Raw genomic sequence first — 20,103 nt, forward strand, 5'->3', positions numbered from 1 at the left:
TTTTTTGGTTTTTCGAGACAGGGTTTCTCTGTGGCTTTGGAGCCTGTCCTGGAACTAAATTTTATATGAAAAGATAGAGGAGGAAAAAATCAAGAGAGATTTTGAAGGGTGAACAATGGCAGTATTTGAACCTTACTTGGGTCTTGATGTTTTTGTTTTTACAGTGCTAATGATTGAATAACTGGGCCACATGCTACTGAGCCACCTTCCAACCCTGAACCTAGATTTAGGGGAAAGACATTGGGGACTGTCACTGACTTCTGTACCTATCTGTGGTTCCCAAGTCTGCCTACCAAGTTTAAAGGAGAAAGGAGGGGGAAAGGAGAGATGCACTGAGCTGGCCACAGCCGTGCCATTTATAGCCCCAGTTACTAGAGTCAGTGTGGGGATCACCTGAGCCTAGGCCACATAGACAGACCTTGACCCAAAATAATATTTTAAACTCAGCATTGACATTAGGTCGTCACTAAATTTTCAAGTGTGAGTTTTTCTTCTCCAGAAGGACCCATGGAAAAAAGAATTGGGAAGGAGAGCAATAACTCACCTCAGCCACCATGTTTATGATGTGTTGGTAAAATTCACAAAACAAATTTCTGTAAAATGGAAATATCTCTTCATTTTATGTTGAAATTTGCCAGACATGGCTTTCTTTGCTATCTCCTAAACTGGTTCAGCATACATAATTCTGGGTTTGAACTCAGGGATGGAGAGCCTAGGAGAAAGGCCCTTTCCCGATCTTTCTGACCTGTTTGGAAGGTGTAATCTAAACTACTGCTCTAGATGTGAGCGATTGTCACTGCTTCCGGGTGCTCAGGTATTGATTGGCCGCAAGGCCTTTCCTGTTGGAAGGGGATCCCACACGCTACTAGGTCTTACTCCAACAATTCCACCTTAAATTCTATTACCACTGTTGTACCCCGAAAACTTGAGGTGCTGCTGGGAAGCTCTCCTTGTACACACTTTTCTTTCTGTTCCTTCAACCTGCATAAAGTGAGCTAGACCAGAAGTCAGCCTGTCCTCTCCTGGCTTCTCATTTCCAAATCCTCCTTGCTGTTTTTCTTTGAGGGATTGTAACCAGTACAGAAAGAAAAGTCTCCAGGACATTTACAGGCTGTGGTGGGCAGAACAATGATCCTCTCAAGATGTCCACATCTTAAGCCCCAAAACCTGAAATGCACAGAGCAAGCAGGAATTGAGGTTGTAGGTGGAATTGAGTTTGCTGACCCTAAAACTAGGGACAATGACTGTCCATCTTTCAGGTTCAGCAGGTAATGTATACCACCTGCCCAGCCTGATGACCTGAGTTCAATCCCTGGGATCCACGTGGTGGAAGGAGGGACCCAGCTTCATTAGTTTTTCTTTGTGTGCTGTGGCATACATGCACACTAAAATAAATACCTTAAAAATTAGATTTTGGATTATACAGATGGAAGGGAATGGGAGACCTAATGATGCTGATTCAACACAGGGAAGAGGTCTTGAGCCAAGAATGCAAGTGGTCTCTAAAGGAAGGCAAGAGAGTGATTATTTAGTCTCCAGATATGAAGGCTTGTGGATACTTTGATTTTAGCCCAGTGAGACCCATGTTAAGCCGATATGTAAGATCATAGATTTACATTCTAAGTCACTACATTTGGGATTAACTTTTTATAGCAGCAATAAGAAACTAAAACAGACTACTAAATTCCTGAGTCTATAGGTCTTAGCTGAACTTTGGAATCACCTGAAGATCTACAAATCTTAGGACCCAGGCCATACTAGACCACTGAAGCATAGTCTGTGGGGTGGGCCTGGGGGAGCAGAGTTCCCCAGGGGCTTCTAGTCCGCAGCTACAGTTGAGAACTACACTAGGCTAGTCAACGTGGGCTTGAGGAGCTCCTGTACCTCCTTGGACTATTTGGGATAAGAAGGAACTGCGGTGTTCTGACCAAGAGGGCTAAATTTCAGGTTCTGCATCAAAGAGGGTTTGTCTTGTGTCGCCAAGGAAACATACAGACTTCATTACAGGTTTAGGAATAAACATTTCCAGAACCCCTTGGAAATTGCCACTCTGGTGCTCTGTCATACAGGTGTAGCATGGTTTTTTGTTTTGAGACAGGGTCTCATAACTGATGGTCTAGAACTCCTGGTAGACCAGGCTGGCTCAAACTCAGAGATCCACCTGCCTCTCCTGAGTGCTAGGATTAAAGCCATGTTGCCACCATACCTGGTGTGTATTTTTGTTTTTGTTGTAATATTCTGTGTGCATGCATGCATGTGCAGTGTTTGTGGGCACATGAGCCACTGTATACACATGGTAGTCAGAGGGTAGCTTTGTGAAGTTGGTTCTGGCCTTACACCTTTATATGAATTTGAAAGTTCAGAACATCAAGCTTGTGTGGTGTCTTTACCCACTAAGTATCTACCCACTGAGCCATTCTTTTGTTCCATCTTACAGACTTTACTTAATCCCTTCAATATGACTATCAAAAATCAGGAAGGTAGTTTATATATTTCAATCACCTAATCCTTAGTGTGTGTGTGTGTGTGTGTGTGTGTGTGAGAGAGAGAGAGAGAGAGAGAGAGAGAGAGAGAGAGAGAGAGAGAGAGAGAGAGCGCTGTGTAGCTCAGGCTAGCCTCAAACTCAAAACTGTGTCAGCCTCCTCCTGGTTGCTGGAATTAACAGGTCTGTGTCACCACACCCAGCTATTCAGTGTCTTTTCCATCAAGGGGTTCAGTTCAGTCATATTAACATCCATTGTAATGTCTGGGGCAATTCCTACCTTACTCAGTCTTTTGACATTGTCAGTGGTTTTTTTTTTTTTAATTTATTTATTTATTATAGATGGTTGTGAGCTGCCATGTGGTTGCTGGGAATTGAACTCAGGACCTTTGGAAGAGCAGGCAATGCTCTTAACCTCTGAGCCACCTCTCCAGCCCCCTGTCAGTGGTTTTTAAATTTAAAATTTTAGAAACCAACCCGACTCTGATTTGTGCTATCAACTGGAACACAGTCAACCTAACAGGTAAAAAACAGACTCTTCCCCTATCCCAGGTCATCAGCTGTCCACAGTCCGAATAAGGGTTCGTGATGTTTCCGCATCACACCACAATGTTGACCGACCTGATCTTGTGCAGGCAGTCAGAGCTGCTGGGAGTTCCCGAGTGCACTGGTCCTGTCACATTCAGAAGACACTGGGACATTTAGTCCTTCCCAACTTCTGGCTCTTACAAACTTTCTGCCCCTCTTCCATGGTAGTCAGTGAGTCTTGGGGATGGAGAGTAATAAGCAGATGTCATCTGTGGCTTAGCACTGTAGTCACTTAGTGACTTTGTCTTAACCATCACCCACTGTACAAACTAACTTCTCTGTTGAGGTCTGAGAGCTGTACTAATCTATGGGTAGACAGAAGGGAATTTGATACTATCCTTTTTGCAAAATGGTAGCAGTAGGTTCACCCCTGGGGTCAGTGAGCTTCCCCAGCCATGGGTGCTTGGGACAGATTTGCAGCATCCAGGCATGCATTTCTTTATGCAGTCAGGAAAGTGGTTGGTTACTCGCCAAACACTGGTGTCACTATTGCACCCAGGGGCATCTCTTGCTAATACAATCATTCCAGTTCTGGCTACGACTTCTCTCCCCAGTACTTCCCAGTGCAGACAGTTAGCCAGGGAACTTCCTGGTCAGTTACAGTTTGATTTTTACATGTCCTTTGACTAATGTGTGAGTATCTTCAGCAATAAGACCTAACCATCAAGTACCAGGGACAGCCAAAAGTAAGCAATAGCCTGCATTGTCAGTTTTGGGACCACACAGACACCTCGACAACTTGAGAGGAGGTATCCTGCATATGAACTCAGGCCTTCAAGTGCACAGCAAGTACTTTATCAACTGCGCCTTCTCCCAGCCCTTAGTCACATTATCACTAAGGAATCCAATATTTTATTGGTTTATAATACATTAAAGATTGGAGCATTGGGGGCTGCTTCAACTTGGCCCACACGTTGCTTAGATAAGTCACTTGAGTTCTTACTTTCCAGTGTCACAAGACATAGGTGTATCTTGAGCTTCCCTTTATGGAACTGAAGGACACACCTGGATGCAATGCTCATGGTCTAATTCTAGATCCTCCAAGCAGAGGTAGGAAACCATGTATATATTCTAACCTGGCTTGCCTGTACACAGATGAGTGTTTCAGCATTAGTAGAATACAACCAGGAGTTCATACCTGTAACTCAGTACAACACAAGCTTAGTCTAGCTGCTTCCTCCCTTGGCTGTAGCTCTTTTCCATTACAGACCCTCCCTGAGGGCTATGGGGGCTATGGAGGCCTTTGTTTTAAAAAATGTGACTTGGACGTGTGGTTCCTGGGGAGAGAACAGGAGCAGAGCTAGCAAGCAAAACGGGACACAGGTAGGAATGGAACAGACCTCAAGTGTATTCTGCCGGCATCACACCAGCTGCTGTTTTCCCAGAAGTGGAATTCTACGTTAACTGGAATTCCACTGAACGGAGAGGTGCTGTTTCTTCCTCCCCCATGGCTGCATTTACTCGTATCAGTAAGGACTCATGAATATTTTATTGTATGGCTTATAACTCGTTACAGATTTGAGGTGTTACCCGCACAATAGATTATGAGAGCAAACACACTGGGTGGCAGAATGGAGCAGGGTCATGAGCTAGGCTGGGGTAGCCCTAATGGGAAAGGACGGGTAGCAAAGGGGCTGCAGGAGACGCAGACATGACTGACAAGGTGGGGTGCATGTGAGAGGGAGGAACTCAGCAGTAAGGTTCCAGACACAGGCGGCTGGGAGCCGGTGCCGCCAGCAGAACCCTGCACAAGGGTCGGCTTGGAGGGTCCCTTAGCAAAGGTTTCTGTGTAAACTTTGATGCTATGCTTGACCACGTGACCGCACAGATACTTGATCAGTACTGTGGCTTATAGCTTTCAGCACTCGGCTCTGGTCGCTATCTTTCCATAGTGAAAACTGTCACCTAGCACACAGCTAAACCACCTTCTCTAGACCCTCGACATGCTAGCTAGCCTAACTGACCTCTTTGGTTTATGTCACTGTGCCACAGACCAATTTACCTTCCCCTGCCAACTGTCAAAGGCCTCTCCCTAACTACCAACTGACCCAGGTTCTTACAAGCCAGCATATCCCACCTGTTGGCTCAACCCCAGCACTGTCAGCCCAACACTGTTCCAGAATGGCTGGTATCTTTCTCCTCTTGAGTTCAATGCTATTTGGGGCAAAGCCCTTTTGTTCTCCATCAGCTCAGAGCCATGTCGTGCAATAGGTACTAAAAGCAGACTTCTCTACTGGTTGAGCTCTCACTGCTAGCAGGACTTCCTGGTTGTTCTGCTTCCTCCTGTGAACTCCGGTCCACTCCTAGGCTGCCCTTCTCATCCTGCCCTAGGCTGGTAAGTCTGCACCACTGCCAGCACCTGCGTGCCTCTGCAGGCCTGTGTTAGATGTGGGGCACACATGGCAGCCCTGTCTAGGAACATGCAGGGAAGGCAGCCTGGCTCTGCCTCCCCTAGCAGGTCACGGCAAGTGGGTAATGAGGCTGGCCTCGCTTGTCCCGTTGCCCTGCCAACCACTGAAGGCTTTGGGCTCCTGAACTATGCCAGTGTCATGCTGAGTTCCCTCTGGGATGAGTTGAGCAAACGAGAGCACAGAAAGCCACAAGAATCAGAGCCACACATTGGGCTTTAGCCATAATTATTACTATAATGATTTATAAAAAGAATTATTTTTCAGGCAACTGTGTTAAATTATTGTTCAGCTCTGGAGAGGGAAGTGGGGCCCTGGCCTTTCTTGAGGGAGGTGAGGACATGCCTACCCTTTGGGTCTGACTCCTGATTGGCTTTCCCTCAGCAAATCAAGACCACAATCCCTTACTGTCCAGGGTGCCGAGGGAAAGGGGGGGAAGGGCAGCAAATCAATGTAGTGCTTTGAAAGGGGGAGGGGCAGACCACAAGCTGTGGCTGCCCATGGCTCTGATGCTCTGACCCTTGGCCACATTCCCTCACTGGGAATGGAGAACTGTTCCTTAGTCCTGTCTAGGACATTTGCCCAGAAAAACCAGGTGTGCAAGACGAGGAAATTGGCATGAAACACACCAGTGTGCCTCGCCACCCCAGTGGGAGCTCCTGGCTGCTCCCTCAGCCCACTCCAATGACGGAGGGACTCTCGCCCCAGTGGGAGCTGTCAGAACAAAGGAGCATGAGTGTCTGGTCTCGGAGCTTCAAGCACGGAGCAAGGAACCACAGGCCCAAGTGGCCTTGCTGAGAGGGTCGTCCACACCAACTCAGTGTTGGATTCTTCGATTCCTATGCTCCAGCTTGGGACTTCCATCCATGCAGCTAATCGTCACTGTGTCTGTGTGTGTATGTTGAGCACAGGGGCAGGGAGGGCTACAGGCGAGCATAACTGCGCCACCTGCTCCCGGGTGAGGGCATGCAGGGGACCCTAGGCCTACAAGATGAACCCAGACCAAAAGGGGTCAAGGGCTCTGGCTCCCCTTTCCTCCCTCTCTCCCAATATGTCCACTCTCCTTGGGCATTAGAAGGTTTTGCGATGAATCGCACGGGAGCCATCTTCTTCATATTCCTTTTTGGATACCCACATCTTCTTAAAGGTGTCCAGGGAGGCGAGGATGGAGCCGCTGTAAGGATGGAGAGACAATATTCTTTGGTACCTGTGGGCTGGGCCAACCGCCATCCTTTTACTTCATCCATTTTTCCCCGGCCTGTGTGAACCCCTGGAGGAGTCTATCCCTAAGCCCTTCTGCTTGAGCACCATCTCACCCGATCCACGTGGAGTACAGCCGTTCCTGAGGAGCTGAGATCTAGGAGGGAGCAAATGGCCGCATAACCACCTGTCCCCAAACACAGCCACCACCCTCAAACCCAAGGCGGCGAGAGCATGCATGGTAGGGCAGGTGTGGGCGCAGGCGCAGTGGGGTTCCCATATCCCTGAAGGCCAGCGCCACCCAGCACCCTCTCCCCAGAGTTTCCAGTCTCACCTTGATTTTAACATCCTTTGGGGCGAGCTTCTTCACTTCACTTAGTAACCTGTCTCCAAAGCCTGTGGATACAAATATGGATATGGCCAAGCCTGGACCACAGCCAACCTCCTTGCTATGGTGGCCTTTAGACCACTAGCTGCTGCCGTCCCTCTTCCTGTATCCTGGCTGTGGGCGCGTACAGCGTCTGAGACTGACATGAGATGCAACCTAAGCCACGCAGTGCCACCTTACCCTGTGTCCTCCCCGAAGACTCCTCAACTGAGTGCCCGCTACAAACGCACCATGCTAAGGAAAACTTCATTTTAGTGCTTGGTTGTTATTTTGGTTTCTTTTCTTCTTCTTTTTCTTTCTTTCTTTTTTTAAAGAGTGTCTCATCCCGTGTAATCCAGGCTTGGCTCTGACTTATGATTCTCTTGCCTGAGTCTCCTGAGTACTGAAGTGATAGGTGTGTGCCCCCAGGCCTGGTATAATTTAATCTTAAATTGAGTCTTTAAAAAAACCAACACATTAAAAACATCTCTCCTACCACAAAACCCAGCTCACTGAGTGCTGCCAAAGAGGTGATGGGAATGGCACACTGCTGGCCCCAGAGAGCGAGAGGTCTGAGGTGTTGGCTGCCCTGGGCCTTTGCCCTGGCTGCCATCTCTCCAACAGTACCTTTAAAGAGTGTTGAGCCCCCCGAGAGCACAATATTGGAGAACAGTGTCCGGCGAAGGTCCATGTCAGACTTGTGGATGGCAAAGGCCAGGACTTCGTGGAGCCCCTCACTCTCATCCCCCACCAGGTCTGGCTGGAAGAGCAGCTCGGGGGCTCGGAAGCGCGCAGGCCCCACCTGTGGAGAAGAAGAGTGAAGCACAGGTTCTCCAGAGGAGCCACCCCTTTCCCTCCTGGTTAGCATGAGCTACCACACTGGAACCAGGCCTGGCCACTTACATCAAGTGTGCTGCCATCTGGAAGAGTGTACTGCACCTTCTCAGTCTCAAGAGCCTCGTCCTTCTGTGGGTTGATGGACAGGTAGCAGGCTCGCTGTAGGGGCAGATTGTAGCAGGGACACTTGTAGCCAGCGCTTGCTCTCCTGTATTGGCCTCCCCAACCCCAGCCATGCCCACATCCCCATGCCCTTCATCACCTCTTTGATGGTCCGGACCACCTCAAACTCAGCCGAGGTGTGGAAGTCAGCTCCTTCCTTGCGCAGCAGCAGCCTCAAATATCGAGAGACGTCACGGCCTGCGATGTCTACCCGCATGATGGAGTGTGGCATGGCAAAGCCCTCATAGATGGGGACAGCGTGAGTGACCCCGTCCCCCGAGTCTAAAACCACGCCTGTTGTGCGTCCCGTTGCGTACCTGCCACCAGGTCAGCATCCTTTACTTTAGCCACCGAGGTGAGAAGACCTCCTCGACCCCGCCAGGGACCCTGGGACGTTATTTATACTACCCGAGAAATAGGAATGGAGGGGATCAGGAGGCTGTGCCTCCAGGGACATCAGGGCGTAGGGCACTCACAGGCTGAGCACGGCCTGCATGGAGATAAACAGTGCAGGAACATTGAAGGTCTCAAAGAACACCTCTGCTGCCTTCTCCCGGTTCTTACTGGGGTTCAGCGGGGCCTCCGTGAGAAGAACAGGATGCTGTGAGAGACAAGGGAGTCACACACACACACAAAGAGAAGCCAGGCACTGAGCTTTCCTGAGCTAGAAGCACCACTGTAACAGCCGCTTGTCCCGCCTGCGGACTCCATCCTGAACCAGCTCCAAAGACCAGGCCCTGCAGAACTCTGCCTGGCTATCCCTTGTTGTGCACATGAACACACAGAAAGAGCAGGAAAGGTCCTATCAAGGCGCAGACAGGGAGTGGGCAAGGACATTCAGGAAAGCTGGGCGTGTGGAGGGAAGGGTGGCTGCCACACCTCCTCGGAGAAGGTCTGTAGCTGGTCCTTGGAGTAGACGTACTGCCAGATGCGCTCCATGTCATTCCAATCTCGCACCACGCCATGCTCCATGGGGTAGCGGATGGTCAGCAGCCCCCGGTGCTCCTGGAGGACAGGAAAAAGCCGGACATAGCACCTGGCCCTCGTGGACCAGCTGCTGCACACTGAAGTTGCCCTCTGCCTCTGCCTGCTGGGTATCTCCCTGCTCTGCATGCAGGCTCCCAGAGCTCAGCTGGCCTCAAATGGCTAAGGGCCAGAGAAGATGGCAACATGCCTCACTGAATACAGTCTTCTGGGCAAATGGCAGCTATTTTCATCAAGTCAGCTGTGCCTGCTGGCAAGAAACTATCACAAGCAGGCCTGATGACTGTTGGTGCCTCAGAGGGTGGGGTCACTGGACCCTCACCCAAAATCGTGCCCAGTAATTTATATGCACTCTGTATTAACTGTATGTGGCAAGGATCTACATAAGCTGGGGAAGGCTAACTGAAGGGAGAACCCAGCATGATGGGTGAAAACTTTTCAGGTGCTTTGGAGTTCCTCGTCCTCCTCTAAGTAGCCCGTCATCCATACTCTGTAAGTAAGCTCAATAAATACCAGTTTTCCCAGCTGAGTGGTTGTAGAACATGCCTTTAATCCCAGCATTGGGGAGGCAGCGGCAGGCAGACCTTTGTGAGTTCAAGGCCAGCCTAGTCTACAGAGCAAGGTCCAGGACAGGCTCCAGAGCTACACAGTGAAACCCTGTCTCGACCCCCCCACTACCCCCAAAAATAAATCAGTTTTTCCAGAGTAAACACTGATGGAGCTTGTATTTTGGTTTATGGAAGAAACCTTAGAAGGAGGTTAAAGATGTCTCCTTAGGAAGGAATTCTTACCATGTCTGGTAGTCGGCAGGATATAACAAAAACAAAGATGTGTTGCAGAATATTAGTTTAAGATGTCTTACATTTGTTTATGTTGTGGAACATTTGTTTTAGTGATGCAGAGGTGTGTCGCATTCTTTCATGTTGCATTTGTTTAAGCTCTGTCACTTTGCCTGCTTAAAACACCCGATAGGTCTGATAAAGAGATGAACGGCCAATAGCAAGGCAGGAGAAAGAATACAAGGAGAAAACAAGAGAAAAAAAGATCAAGGAGAGGAGGACACTAGGGGCCAGCCATGGAGTTAGAGTGAAAGCAAGATATACAGAAGTAAGAAAAGGAAAAAGTCCAGAGGCAAAAAGGTAGATGGGATAATTTAAGGGAAGCTGGCTAGAGACAAGCCAAGCTAAGGCCAAACGTTTATAAATAGGAATAAGCCTCCGTGTGTATTTATTTTGAAGATGGGTGGCGGGCCCCCCAAAGAACAAAAGAGTAAAAAAGAAATCAACCAACTACAAAGATGAGTTTGGGAAAAGCTAACAGCATTGCTCTGGGTCCAGATGATGAGACAGGCAGGAGTTAAAGCCACACCGAAGGTGGGGTATCTGTTTTCCCATCTTTTGTTGTTATACTGGACTTCACTGATGTTTTTCTTTTCTTTTTTTTAATATTTATTTATTTATTATGAATACAATATTCTGTTTGTGTATGCTAGCAGACCAGAAGAGGGCACCAGGCCCCATTACAGATGGTTGTGAGCCACCATGTGGTTGCTGGGAACTGAACTCAGGACCTTTGGAAGAGCAGGCAATGCCCTTAACCTCTGAGCCATCTCTCCAGCCCCTCACTGATGTTTTTCTTCAGGATCTCTTCAGCTTTGGAATCTGAACAGATCCTTCCTGGAATGGGCTTTCATAGTACTTCAGGTTACAACCCTACTATCTGTCACGGGATGGTGACCTACAGCCTTGCTTTGTCACCCAGAGCATCCTTGGTAAAAAGGTTTCATCATATAGACGACATAATGCTAATCTGAGTGCTCTGTGGGTTTGGAAAGCCATCTCAAAGACTTAACAGTACACGTAAAGGAGCAAGGATGGGAAGGAAATCAGGTCACAAAGGGTGCAAAGCCAGACACAACCATGAAATTCCTGGAGGCTTCATGGTTGGGTGAAGTATGGATGATACCCACTGTGCTGGCTGGTCTGATATCAACTTGATACAAGCTAGAGTTATCTGAGAGGAAAGACCTCAATTAGGCAAATACCTCCAGAAAATCCAGCGACAAGGTATTTTGCCCAGCTCATTGTGGGTGGTGCAATTCCTGAGCTGGTGGTCCTGGATTCTATAATAAGAAAGCAGGCTGAGTAAGCCAAGGGGAGCAAGCCAGAAAGCAGCACCCCTCCATGGCCTCTGCATCAGCTCCTGTCTCCAGGTTCCTGTCCTGAGTTCTGAGGATGAACAGCCAGTGATATGGAAGTGTAAGCCGAATAAACCGTTTCTTCCCAACTTGCTTTTTGGTCGTGATGTTTCATCACAGCAACAGAAACCCTAAGACATCCACAAAGGTAATTAAGAGAATTCTGCCAACAACTCTTACATGTAAAAGTTAAAGAATGAACGCAGGATACCTTGTGAGAGTGTGAAACAGACCTCTGAGGACTTGAGATTAACCAAGAATCCCAGTGTTAGGGGTGGGTTGACAAAGGAGGCCCTATAAGCCCCCCTAACAATAAAGCCTACTGCCATGCTGTTGTTTGTACACCAAAACTAGATGGCAGGACCCTGTTGGTTGAAGTCACTGCATGCTTCAGTCGCAGGACTTGGTAAAATCCAGTGGAAAACATTGCTGAAGGGAGTGAGTGAGTGTGAATGTGTGTGTGTCAGACTCTAAGGGCTGAAGGAAAGGAGAGTGCCACAGACACAGTAAATAACTCCAAGCAAAGAGGAGCCATTTTCATCAAATCAGCTGTCCCTGCTTGCAAGAAACCTTTTGAGCAGACCTGAGGTTCCCTCAGAGGGGCTGAGAGGGTCGCTGGACCCTCACCCGAGATTTCTCCCTCCTGTACCTCCCTGCCATTCCTAGGCAGTTCTGTCCTAACTGCACATGGTCTCAGGCCTTGAGAGGAGCTAGCGTATGCAGGCTGGGGAAGGCTTTGAAGAATGAGGATGGCTGTGGGTGTCCCTCGCTCCCACACTAGCCTCTCACTCACACCCCATCAATAAAGTCTCTGGTTCCCTAGGGTGAACTTCAGTAGAATCCTAGTCTGGTTTCTCACTGGGGCCTTATAAAGAGCCACTGTTTCTGTCGTCTACTCGGGGAGAGAATTCTGGAAATGTGCCCCATCCCACAATCCCTCCTTTTACCCTACAAATGTGCTTCCTCACTCACTGCCCAAACTCTCCACAGTGTCTCCATCCATAGTTCCAGCCAGCGTTCCTGTCAGCACAGCCCCTCCTGGGCCGCCTGAGCCCACTGTTCTTCCAGAATATGGCCAGGGCACTGGCCTCTTGGCCCAGCTCTCCAAGCAGTCCTCACCTGTCCTGCACAGGATAGCCTCCTCCATCTGCCCTCAGAAATCCCTCTCGTCTGCCCTTCTATTCAGCTCTCCCAGCCCTCTTCAGGCCTGGGACTGTGCCCAGGAACCTACCTGGCTCCTGCCCATACTGGGCTGGCTCTTCTCTCACACTCTATGTTGGCTCCCTCAGAGTCTGATTTAGCTGTGTGGTCCCCCAGGTATGCCAGTCTAGCCAGAATGAGAAATGGCCCCAGCCCTCCTTACAGCAGGGCCATCAACTCTAGATGCTTCTAATTCTCAGTCACTTTTGGGGGTAGCTGAAGATGACTTTGAACTTCCTATCCTCCTAGGTCCACCCCTCCCAAGTGCTGTGCTCGCAGGCTTGTGACCTTAATTCCTTCTCCCATAGTTTCCACACAGCGTTTGAAAGAGGACAGGAGGTCCAAGCCGATCCCTCGGGAGGGTCATTTTGTTTGCGTATCACAGAAGGGGGACTGCCTTGCCACACACACAGCACCGAACAACCGAGAGGGGTCAAAAAGGTGCAGAAACCCTAGAACAGGTTGCTCTGACCACCAGCCAGCTCTCCTGTGACTGGAGAACTCAATGGAGGGCCAGTTACCTCTGCTTTTGGTCCAATGAAGAGGTCCCCCTCCAGGGCTCCAGCCATAACCCGCATGTGCTTGGGCCTTCCGACACTGCAAGGACACAGAAGGTCAGTGAGCTGGGCAGGTGCACGGCTGAACCTGTGTCCAGGAAAACCGCAGCCCAGCTGCAAAGCTCTAGAGAGTGGCCAGTCTGAGCACTGGGAAGTGGGCGCAGGGCAAAGGTCAGAGCCTAGACTTAGGGAAAGTGGGCCAGCAGCATGGGTCTTAGCAGCACAAACAGTGTGGAGTCTGAAGGAACGGGTCTCTCTCCAGGAAGCGCTGAGTGTGAACAACACGACCCTTCATGGCCTAGCTCTAGCAAGGGATGAGCCTTCTATAGCCACTGTCTCAGCCTAGCCTCTTGTCTGCTGTTGGACGGAGGACAGCTGTGTAGTGGCTTCCTTGTGCATCCTTCTCACAGTGGCCACTGTCCCTCCCTTACAGCCACAGCTTCCAGAATAGAGATGAGTTCTTGGCAAGCGTGCATCTGATGAGCCGCCATTCCAAATCGTGACCCACATTCCCCACGTACCACCAACAGCCTTCCCCGACACCCACCCAGTCAAGAGTTCTGGATGGAAGGCTGAAGCCCTTCGGTCCACCCTCAGTGTGCCCAGGCTGGTCTTGTCCCCAGTCCAGGAGATTTCAGGGTCTAGTTCTGATCTGGCCACTGACAAATCCTTTAAGCTCTGAGAGACCCCAGAGAGAACTTTCCCATTGGGCAGGTTCCCAGGCACGCCAGGATCCCCAGGATGGTACCACCCAGGCAGGTATTCCCGCCACCACTAGCACCACCTGGGGCGTGTGGAGTGGGCTACATAGGAACATTTCCTAGATGCTAAACACAAATGAGCCCTGATCAACATTTCTGGGGGCTGCAGGTACAGCTTAGAATGTACACTTAGCTTTCGGGAGGCAAGGGGTTCAAGCACCCAAACCCCACAATAATCAGAAAAACCTTTCCAGGGAGGCAGGGGTACCCTCCCCCCCTGTGGGAGCTTAGCTCTTTCCCTGGAGAGAGGTTCCTTTTATTTCTGCCACAGCCATCGCCACACCCCATCCCCAGGGCCATGCTGGCTGCTTCTCCTCCTCTTTGGCTCAGCCAGAAACAAAGGTAAGAAGCTCTGAAGAGGAAATTCAGCCCTTAACTCTCCCAGAGCTCAGGTTGACCCCACCAATCTGCTGCTTCCTCTTCCAGGTGGACGGGGAGTGGCCCTCAAAAAAGAGCGCTGTAACCACAGGGTCCCTGTTCTTCCCAAAAGCAAACACGGGAGGTGGGGGAGGCTGCTGCCCCAGAAACACTTACTAGTTTGGGAAACAGTACTTAGGAATCTGGTCTCCTGCAAAACCAGCCTTGATCACCCCTGAACCCTGCAAGGAAAAGCAATGTTTAGCTTCTGCCGTCAATTCTGGACGCAGTCAGTGTCCCCAAGTGGAGAGCTCTGGCAGCCCCACCAAGGTTGGGCAGCGGGGAAGCCAGAGACCCCACCTGGAGGACAAGATTATTCACAAACACTAGCGGCTCAAAACTGGGGGTAACGCTGCATCTCCGGCCCTGGAGATTTCTATTGGGCTGGGTCTGGAAACTCAAGGGGTGGGGGCGGGCGACAAGAGGGGCTGTTAAGGGCATCTACTGGGTGGAGGTCAGGGTTGCTGTCAGTGTTCTACAGTGTGCAGGTGATCCCTGTTACCAATAATCACCCGCACCAGTAGGGTGAGGAGAGAGAAGCCATCACACACCTCCTCCTCGGTGAATGCTATGGCTAGTTACTGTGGGAGGAGGCACACAGCTACACTCCAAAGATAGCTGGATGCTACCCCTCAGTGTCCTCCTATGCAAGAGTCCCTTCCTTCACTGGCAGAAATAAACCACATACTGGGTCCACCCAGGAGACCACTTGGGGTGCAGAAAGATGAGTACCTTTCTCAGGTACCTTCCCTGGGGAGTAAGAGGAGGAGACTGGCCCTGCTCCTGCTCCAGCCTGGAAGCTGGACCTAGGATGTCAACAAGAACCTGGCAAGTCCTCCACTCAGGGAGTCCACATGGGTGCTCCAAAAAAAGGCAGCCACAAAGGGACTCCATCGGGGGGTCACGTGCGGAGGAGTCAGCTCCCAGAAAGAGCAGAAGTGTGTCACTGTCAAAAACTCCAAGGCCTGCACGCCAGAGATATCATCTAGGCATAGCCAAAGAAAACCCCGGCCACGGCAAAGGCTCTAAGGGTAGACATCTCCCAGGGCATCTGAAGGCAAGCAGAACCCAGGTGCTGGAAGACAAAGCCTCGGGAAGCAGGACCTCTGTCCTTTCAGGCTTGCAAACAACCTAGCCCCAACTGCTGCTGCTCTGTCCCGGGAAAAGAGGTCCTGCACTCTCCAAAAGGATAATTTAAAGAGAGGGGGGGTTAAAGCGGCAAAGAGGACGCCAAGTGGTGGTGGGTACTTGGCTGGTAGACATCAACGTGTTTGCCTCTGGGTGCAGCCTCTTGGGAAGTGTTGTAAAGATCACCAGGCCCTCCAAAAGACGAGGCCAGGAGTGTGCAAAGGTCAAATGTCAGCCGACCTACATCAGGCTGACCAACTGACCAACAAGCAAAAGGCCGGAGGTCTAAACTTGCCCAGAGCTTCCATCCACGACAGATGCGTCCGCCGGCCTAGAGCACCAAGGACCACCTGGCTAGGTCCTGCTGTCCTGCACATCCTGGGCTCCCAGGGAAGGGGTACCGAGGCCCACACCTGGCCCCGCGGAGGCAGCGAGTGGGCACTGGTCCCACCAGCGCGGGCCACTGCGCGGCGCCGCGTGCGACCCCTGGGCGGGATACAGCCCTCCCCCAACCCCGCTGTCCCGACTCACATTGTCGATGACCACAGGCTGGTTGGCGATGATGTCGTAGGACTCCATGGCCGGGCCGAGCCGGCCCTGCCCAGCAGGCGGGCTGCAGGAGGACCGGCGGGCTACAAGGCGAGCGGGAGGACCAGGACGGCCGCGACTCTAGACGGGGCGCCGCGCCCCTCCCCCAGTACACTGCCTACGCGAACCCAGCTCTGCGGCCAATCACAGCGGGTAATTGGCCTGATTGACGGCGAGCGCCGGGGCGGACTGCTGAGGGACGGGGGCGGGGACTCTTGGAGCTGGTTAGCCAATTGAAGCTGCCCGGAAGGACAGCCGGGCGTTGCTAAGGTAGGCTGTGCGGCGTCCGTGCGATGATGTCATGGCTGGGTGCTTAAAGGGGACGCAGGAATTGAATAGAAGATAGTGGGTCCTTTGCGATTGGAAAGTGTCACCTACTGGAAACACATCTTCAATGCAACATCCGTGAGCACTCCTCGTAGGAGACAGCCTTAATATTTCGACGGTAGAGACAAATTAGATTTACTCATTTTTTGATTTTTAGAGATAGGGTTTTTATTATGCCCAAATCCGTGGGTCCCCACAAAAGCCAACAAAGGAGACCGAGTCTCAGATGTAAAAGCAAAGAGCCTTTATTTTAACCAAGTTTGCAGACTCGGTCTCTCCACATGTCCAACGTATTTGGACTGTCTGGAGAGCCCCGATTGGGTTTTTTATAGTAGTAAAGGTGGGTGGTGAGCGGTCTCTGAGGTTCAGCAACACTGATTGGCTGACATTTGTCTAGGGGTGTCCTGGTCAGGTGCGCTGGCTGGTGATCCTAGCTACAGCTCTTGGAATGCCAGGCATTTCCTTTGAATGCTCTGACCTTGGGTGGGTGTCGGGCAATCTCGGCCTGCCAGGCATTGTCCCATGGTAAACTATTGAGACCCCAGACTCCAGTTAAATTCATCGATGGCCAGAGTAAAGAACTTCCTTTGGATGACCTGCCCGGACTTAGCTTTCATGGCTGGCCCCCACAGTCAGTAGGGGCTAAATGGTGAGATCTTGTCTCCAAAAAAATTCTATGTAATTTATAGCATACTAATATATTTATATTACATATATTAACTTATAATATAAATAATAATCACTGAATTGTCTTGGTGCCTTTGTTTTTTGGTTTTTGCTTTTTCGAGATAGAGTTTCTCTGTAGCTTTGGAGCCTGTCCTGAAACTAGCTCTTGTAGAGCAGGCTGGCCTCGAACTCCCAGAGATCCGCCTGCCTCTGCCTCCCGAGTGCTGGGATTAAAGGCGTGCGCCACCACAGTGATATTTTCTCTGGTCTTCCTGTTTCATTAAACCATCAGTCAATAACATATATTTGTGGCATCAGTGTTTTGTTGCTGGACAACTGAGAAGATCATCTTGAGAGGCCTTATCTCTTGTATTGATAGAGTTCACTGATGAAGTTACCTGGATTTTGAGTTTTCTTGTCTGAAAATTATGACCCACAAATTAAATTTCTTTAAAAGAGATAACGGGTAGTGGAGGCTTCCTCTTCCTGTTCCTTCTCCTTCCCTTTGGGTGCTGAACATGGCACCTGCAGCCAGGCAAGTTCTCTGCCACTGAGCCACACATACAGTCTTGCTCTATCTTCTTCACTCCAGCTTTGTTACTTTGTGTCTGTCATAGAATTCTTCTGCTTTCCTTCTATTCAACTGGCAAAAGATTGTCCATAATGTACCCATGTAGGGTACATTTTAACCAAGTTTGCAAACTCGGTCTCTCCACATGTCCAACCGTGGAGACATAACCGAGAATATTTCCTTAGAGCTTGGCTTGGGGAAGGGATGGAGTGAGATAGAAAGAGAGGCACATGGGATGAAGTCTACATTGACCAGAGCAAGGGGAACGTTCCTCTAGTAATCAATGCAATCTTAGGGTTCACAGTGTGATCAAAACAGGAAGGAGAGATGTGCTTCAGATAGGGAAAATGGAAGAAAGCTGCAGAAATGAGTGGGGGCGGGGATCAAAGGCTGCAGCTGGGGGCAGAGAGCTCTGTATCTAGACTTTTCAGTCAGCCCACTCCCACTTCCTCTTGTTTTGGTTTCTCACAGGCCACGGAATTGGGCCACCAAGATGGCTCAGTGTGAATGGGGCTTGCTGTCAAGCCTAATGGCCAGAGTTCTATCCCTGGGGGCTCTACATGGTGAAGGGTGAGCGACAACTCCTGCAAGTTGGCCTCTGGCCTCCACGTATGCACTGTGACATGAAACACACACACACACACACACACACACACACCCCAAATAAGCAAATACATGTGAACAAAACAAAACACAGGATTGTATGAAATTTTAAGGCAAATGAATCAGTCTTAGCCATGCTCAGTCCATCTCTGGGCTGCAGTTCCATCCCAATTCATTCCTAGATCTTTCCCAGTCTACCTGGGTCCATATTCAGCATTTCTAATATAGGGTAATGAATTTTTTCTTTAACTTACCCAAACTGGGGAGACAGCTCAGTGGGTAAAGCGTTTGCTATGTACACTTGAGGACCAGAGTTCTGATCCCTTAGAACCCATGTAAAAGCCCAACCAGGCATGCTGTAGTCCCAGCATATGGTTAGGAAGCAGAACAGGAGATCCCTAAGGCAAAATGACTAGTAAGATTAGCCAGAATCTACCTGCTCTAGGTTCAGTGAGAGACCTCGTGTCTATAAATCGAATGGAGAATGATTGAAGAAGACATCCAGCATCAACTCTGGGCTTCCACACCCATGATGTTTACAAATTCACCCACACACGTGAGCATGCATGCACCCACACATGCGAGCATGCATACATCCACACATGTGAACATGCATACACCCACACACATGAGCATGCACATATCCACATAGTGAGCATGCATAGACCCACACACGTGAGTATGCATACAAATCATACCGATGTGCACACCGCACACACATACAAATTTATAATAATCTTTAACTTAAAATCTCCGATATATAATTGAATTATTTTTAAATAATTACTGAAACTATTCAAAACGTAAGACAGCCTGATGGCAGACCTCAACAGAAACAATGAAACAGAACACATAGTACTTACTATCAAGAACCAGTCAGCTATGCATGGTGGCGCACGCCTTTTATTCCAGCACACAGGAAGCAGAGGCAGATGGATCTCTGAGCCAGAGGTCATCCTGGTCTACAGAGTAAGATTTAGGACAGCCAGGGCTACACAGAGAAACCCTGTCCAAACACCATCCCAAGACGGAGTCATGCAAGAGGAATTTTGAGTGCTTCTGAGAAAACGCCAAGACACGAGTCTTGTGACCTCAACTTCTTTAAAAACACAGAATTGTTCTTGGATTGTGCTTTTATGCCCCTCCCAGGTGTTGCTGATAGGAATGCGTTCACTTCAGATTGTTCATTACACCTGGCTATTGTTATTTGTTTAAGTGCCTCTTTGGAAAAACACGTTTTTGCCGTGTGCAGCTTGTCCTTGTGATTGTACACTTTACTCATGGACTCTTCTTAGCCCTCAGAGTATAAATTGTCTGATGCTCTGAATAAAGCTGGCCATTGCATGACACTGTAGTCTGCCTCATTCTGGGCTCTACTCTCCAGGTTCACACCGCCAGTTGGTGTAACCAGAGTGGTAAACAAAACCATGTCTTGAAAAACAGAGCAAAACAAAAACTCAAGGTAGTCTGTATTTTATAAAAACTTACTCCAGGGGCTGGAGAGATGACTCAGGGGTTAAGAGCACTGGCTGCTCTTCCAGAGGATCTGGATTCAATTCCCAGCACCTACATGGCAGCTCACACCTGTCTGTAACTCCTGTTCCAGGGAATCCAACATCCTCACACAGACGTACATGTTGGCAAAACACCAATGTAGATCAAATACAAATTTAAAAGCCTTACTTCATATGAAGTCTGGAGCTATGATGAGCACTTGTGACTGTAGCCTCAAGGGATTCCGCATCTTCTGTTTTTTTTGTTTTTTTGTTTTTTTGTTTTTTTGTTTGTTTGTTTTCGAGACAGGGTTTCTCTGTGGTTTTGGAGCCTGTCCTGGAATTAGCTCTTGTAGACCAGGCTGGTCTTGAACTCACAGACATAGAGATCCGCCTGCCTCTGCCTCCTGAGTGCTGGGATTAAAGGCGTGCGCCACCACCGCCTGGCGATTCTGCATTTTCTGCAAGTTTGTGTGTTGCTTTCGTTGGTTAATTAATAAAAAAAACTGCTTGGCCTTATAGGGCAGAACTTAGATAGGCGTGGAAAAGAGAACTGGATGCTGGGAA

At 49.6% G+C, this 20,103-nt stretch overlaps 1 protein-coding gene across 1 annotated transcript; it reads right to left on the bottom strand.

Annotated features, from left to right (window-relative positions):
- Positions 1-4,539: 4,539 nt before the first annotated feature.
- Actr1b (ARP1 actin related protein 1 homolog B) lies at positions 4,540-15,867 on the bottom strand. The gene is made up of 11 exons (XM_005359929.2): positions 15,820-15,867; positions 14,278-14,342; positions 12,947-13,022; positions 8,924-9,049; positions 8,521-8,645; positions 8,145-8,361; positions 7,949-8,041; positions 7,673-7,847; positions 7,013-7,074; positions 6,795-6,835; positions 4,540-6,652 (listed from the first exon to the last, which is right to left on the bottom strand). The coding sequence occupies exons 1-11, from the start codon at positions 15,865-15,867 to the stop codon at positions 6,550-6,552; spliced, it is 1,131 nt and encodes a 376-aa protein (XP_005359986.1). The 3' UTR covers positions 4,540-6,549.
- Between the last annotated feature and the right edge of the window lie 4,236 nt (positions 15,868-20,103).

The sequence above is a fragment of the Microtus ochrogaster genome, linkage group LG2, assembly GCF_000317375.1.
Source record: "Microtus ochrogaster isolate Prairie Vole_2 linkage group LG2, MicOch1.0, whole genome shotgun sequence".
Taxonomy (NCBI): domain Eukaryota; kingdom Metazoa; phylum Chordata; class Mammalia; order Rodentia; family Cricetidae; genus Microtus; species Microtus ochrogaster.

Excerpts from the sequence above, each read along its gene's own strand:
- Actr1b (XM_005359929.2), bottom strand. The coding sequence starts at position 15,867 with ATGGAGTCCTACGACATCATCGCCAACCAGCCTGTGGTCATCGACAAT. Across the intron at positions 13,023-14,277 it reads AAGTACTGTTTCCCAAACTA|TGTCGGAAGGCCCAAGCACA; the intron begins GTAAGTGTTTCT and ends GTGTCCTTGCAG. Across the intron at positions 7,075-7,672 it reads GGGCTCAACACTCTTTAAAG|GCTTTGGAGACAGGTTACTA; the intron begins GTACTGTTGGAG and ends TTGTATCCACAG.